Below are 4,272 nucleotides of genomic sequence, written 5' to 3' on the forward strand. Positions count from 1 at the left end.
TTCTGTAGGGTTATTTTAATGGTGGAAGTATCAATTCATTTAAGGACCATAAAAGTTGCCCTGATCTGTGCCTTCTTCTCATTAAGTTGCAGTTAACACCATTAAAGTGAAACATAGATGTTTATGGCTTCAGTACTGCCATCCTGGCTTTAATGAGTTCCCAAAATCAGAGGAAATGCACACCTTTATTACTTGTAGGTATTAAAACCAGGAAAGTCTGACATATAAATACAAATTCATTATCTTTTCTCTAGATGCATTGAAAGTGCAATGCTTGCCAAGAATACATACCAGATCTACAATCAATATCTTGCGTATATTTAGCTTGTCTCTCAAGTATTTGGCAGTAATTGCAATCGAATTAAAAAAGCAGAACCCCCTGTGGAATAGAGAAGAACAGAAATAAGAAAGCAAATCAGTCAGGAAAGCAGCTATACATAATGTTCAGAGCATTTTAAAAAATGCTCTATGATCTCTGAGGCTATAAATCTGCTTCTGGGAGTACCTAGAAAGTCTTTTCAGTCATCTGCTAACAATTACAGTTCTTCAGAGACATGCACAACACAGGTGATTGCCAGTAACCTTAGTGCTCCAAGATGGGCAATATTCCCTGGTACTTACATGGCTGTTGATTCTTCAGCATGATGGCCTGGGGGCCTTACAACAGCAAAGCCATTCTGTAAGAACAAGATAGGTTTTCAATTATCAGCTTAAAAAAATACTTGACTCAGTGCAAAACAGAGCAGCAGGCAGACTGGATTGAAATCTATTAGAGGCTCTTGAGCACTTTTTCTGCCTAATCATCCTTTCATAATACTGCCAGAAATAATATATCTGAGAACAGTGGCATATAAACTTATGCAAATATACACATGCACATACATACATACATACACAAACAACATGATCTAAAGAAGAGGAAAAAGGCAGGATGAGAAAGCTGTTGTTATTAATTCTGCTGTCTAGAATTCACTTTTAAAAGGAAGTAGAGACCACTGATCCATTCTTGATCTAAGTTCATGCAATCTTACATTACCTCAGCTTGAGATGCTTCAAAATAAAAGTATCTTGACGAGTACATTTTACATGATTAATCATTGTTGACCCTACCTTCTGTGTGGACTAAATGATAAATTCAGACACACATACAGAGGTGTAATTGCTACCAGTAGAAAAAGGATGGCAATGAATGCCCCATATTTCTGCAAACCATAAATTAAACTCAGGAACCTGCCACACTCGGAAGTTCAGTAGATTCCTTTCTGGAATCGTATATAAATTTCATAAAGTACAGCACTAGGATCAGTGATGATCAAGGGATTTTTTGCCTCCAGAGTCACTGAAGAGAAAAGATAAGTCATGGAATCATAGAATCATAGAGTGGTTTGGTAGGAAGGGATCTTAAAGATCACCCAATTCCACCCCCCCTCCATGGGCAGGGACATTTTTCGCTAGACCAGGTTGCTCAAAGCCCCATGCAACCTGGCCTTGAACACTTCCACGGATGGGGCATCCACAACTTCTCTGGGTAACCTGTTCCAGTGCCTCACCACCATCACAGTGAAGAATTTCTTCCTAATATCTAATCTAAATCTTCTCTCTTTCAGCTTAAAGCCATTGTGCCTTATCCTGTCACTACATGTCCTTGTAAAAAGTCCCTCCCCAGCTTTCTTGTAGGTCCCCTTTAGGTACTGGAAGGCTGCTCTAAGGTCTTCCTGGAGCCTTCTCTTCTCCAGGCTGAACCACCCCAACTCTCTCAGCCTGTCTTCAGAGGAGAGGTGCTCCAGCCCTCAGATCATCTTCATGGCCTCCTCTGGACTCGCTCCAACAAGCTTCCCTCACTCTAGTGTGTGTAAGGGAAAGAGAAAATGTAGCAGTACTGGCAAGGTAGCTCTGTTCAGAAAGTCAGATTATGTATTCAAGAAGCAGTGTCTCATAAAGGTGTGTATTTCTTTTATAACAGTCAGACTCAGGAGTAACACCATTACTTCATCAAATTTACTCTTTATTTCAACTACTCAAGACAGTTGGTCTCTTCTATTCAGCTATATATTTGACATCAAATTAATGATAATTAACACATACATAAAAATAAGAAATTATAATCTGTGCATGAGTAAATCAGCCAAATTTGTATTTTCAAGCAGTCTTACACAAATACCAGATGTATATGTATGGCTGCAGGATCAACCAAGCACTGTATTTTCAGAGAGGAGGGGACAGGAAGGAAAAGGAGGGAATATTTCTGTATTTTAATAATCAGTATTCAAGTAGTCCAGTTTGATATACTTAAGCTAGTTAAATGTCAATGTTACAGCCTTTACTCATCTGAAACAAACATGATAATGACTGAACTTTCACTCACACTGGTGTAAATAAGGAGGAGCAACATGGTAGTTACTTTGGTGCCTGTGAAATCTGTTTATTTACAATTCTATGAATGTGTGTTTGTGTATACCTGTGCAATTGTCTACCTATGTTGTTTCACTGACATTAATTTATAAACAAACACTACCAGGCTATCTCATATAATTTGCCGCTAAACATAATCCAAGCAGCCAGCTGCAAATTTTTGTGGAGTATGGCCAAAGTTCTATCAGACTATAGCAAACTTAAACTATAATGCAAACAGAGTACATCTGTAAGAGTGGGTCTTCTGGCCACCATTTAAAGAATCTGGGGGATTTGCCATCATGTTTTATTTTGTGTTATATGTCCACATTAAAAAAAAAAAAAACAAACAACCACAAACAAAAAAACTCTAAAGACAGAACAAACATATATGCTTGTATTTAGGCAGACATTCCTGGAAGTGGAATATAAATTGCCTAGAGATCAAACACACCACCAGAAAAATGGCCTTTTCACACAAAATATGACTTAAGAGAAGAACTCTGTAAAGAATTCTCTTGTAGCATCTATGAAAAACCAAAGTATGTGTATACTGAGGAATGTACAGGCAACAAAGTAAATAAAGACTCAGAGAAGAGGGTATTACTAGAGAGAGCGCACCATGCTACCTGTATTTTGTTCTCTCTTTGGAAAAAATCCATGCAAGTCTTACAGCTGCCCCTGCTCAGCTGACAGCTCATTATCATCTAACTTTATCAGCATTCCCAAAAGAACAATATAGTTAAGATGATTATCTCTGGGAAGATTTCATGGGGCAATATAGAGACAGAAAAAATCAACACTGCTGTTTTTGACAACATGACAGTTACATTATAGGCTTCTTTCTTCTCTTACTTTGACAAGGGTGTTTGGAAGCTCTGTTTTGCTACAGCTAGCTAATTTCTGTTATCAGAGCTTAACTATTACAGTTCTCCATGAGCATGCAGGACATTCACATCAGTGTTGTGACCATTTTTTTCTATGTATTTACATTACAAGAATTTCAGTATTCACATGGGAAATTATCTTTTTGTAAAATACAATGCCATATGTTATATTGATGATAAAGCATATAATATAATCAAAGTTTACCAAACACTGAAAACTACTTACCATATAGTATTAACAGCAAATTTTGTGCAATTGATAAAACACTTCATCTCTCCTACTTTCAAACTTTGTATGAACACAGTGCACATTAGCACAACGGAACATGAATTCATTTATTTAGGTAATATTTAAATACCAGACAGTGAGCTCAGAACAGTAGACAGAAAGGCAAAAATTTGCTTTAAAGATAGAAAGAATGACACAGAGCAATATGTTGAAAATGAAGCCAACACACATAAATTCAAAGCATTTTTGTACAGAGCCTTATTTATACTAGGATACAGACACCTTTATGTGTAGACAGAACATTAAACTGACTGACAGACATGAACATTAGAAAAAGGATTCGTGTCTGTTCCATTATATGATTACCTTTAGTTAAATTTGAGGATAAAGAGTAAAGTCTGAATAGATATATTCCAAAATCTGTGCATATTTGAACAATTAACAAAAAGAAGTCTGCCAAAACTGAGTTTACAAAGAAGATCCATTGCAACCAGACTCAAATAGTTGGATCTTTAATGAAAACTAAGAAAAAGCGTTAGTCTTTTTGTACAGTAAGCTAAATATTCTCTAAGTGAAGATCAGGTTCAAGACCACCTGAGGAACCTGAACATACACAAGTCTATGGGACCTGATGAGATGCATCCCAGTGTCCTGAGGGAATCGCCTGATGCAGTTGCCAGGCCACTCTCCATGATATTTGAAAAGTCATGGCAGTCAATTGAAGTCCCTGGTGACTGGATGTCACTGTTTAAGGCTGGGCCGGCA

General features: G+C 37.3%; 1 protein-coding gene across 1 annotated transcript in view; it reads right to left on the bottom strand.

Moving 5' to 3' along the window:
* The window catches only part of LOC104159006 (histone deacetylase 5-like), a gene marked incomplete at its 5' end in the record, with an annotated part of 98,561 nt that extends 97,884 nt beyond the window's left edge, over positions 1-677 (bottom strand). Inside the window, 2 exons of the mRNA XM_009696802.1 lie at positions 292-379; positions 622-677. Of these exons, the coding sequence (XP_009695104.1) occupies positions 292-379; positions 622-677 (144 nt within the window). The remainder of the gene's footprint in view (positions 1-291; positions 380-621) is intronic.
* Positions 678-4,272: the final 3,595 nt, after the last annotated feature.

This window comes from Cariama cristata, unplaced genomic scaffold (genome assembly GCF_000690535.1).
Source record: "Cariama cristata isolate BGI_N322 unplaced genomic scaffold, ASM69053v1 scaffold4173, whole genome shotgun sequence".
Classification (NCBI taxonomy): domain Eukaryota; kingdom Metazoa; phylum Chordata; class Aves; order Cariamiformes; family Cariamidae; genus Cariama; species Cariama cristata.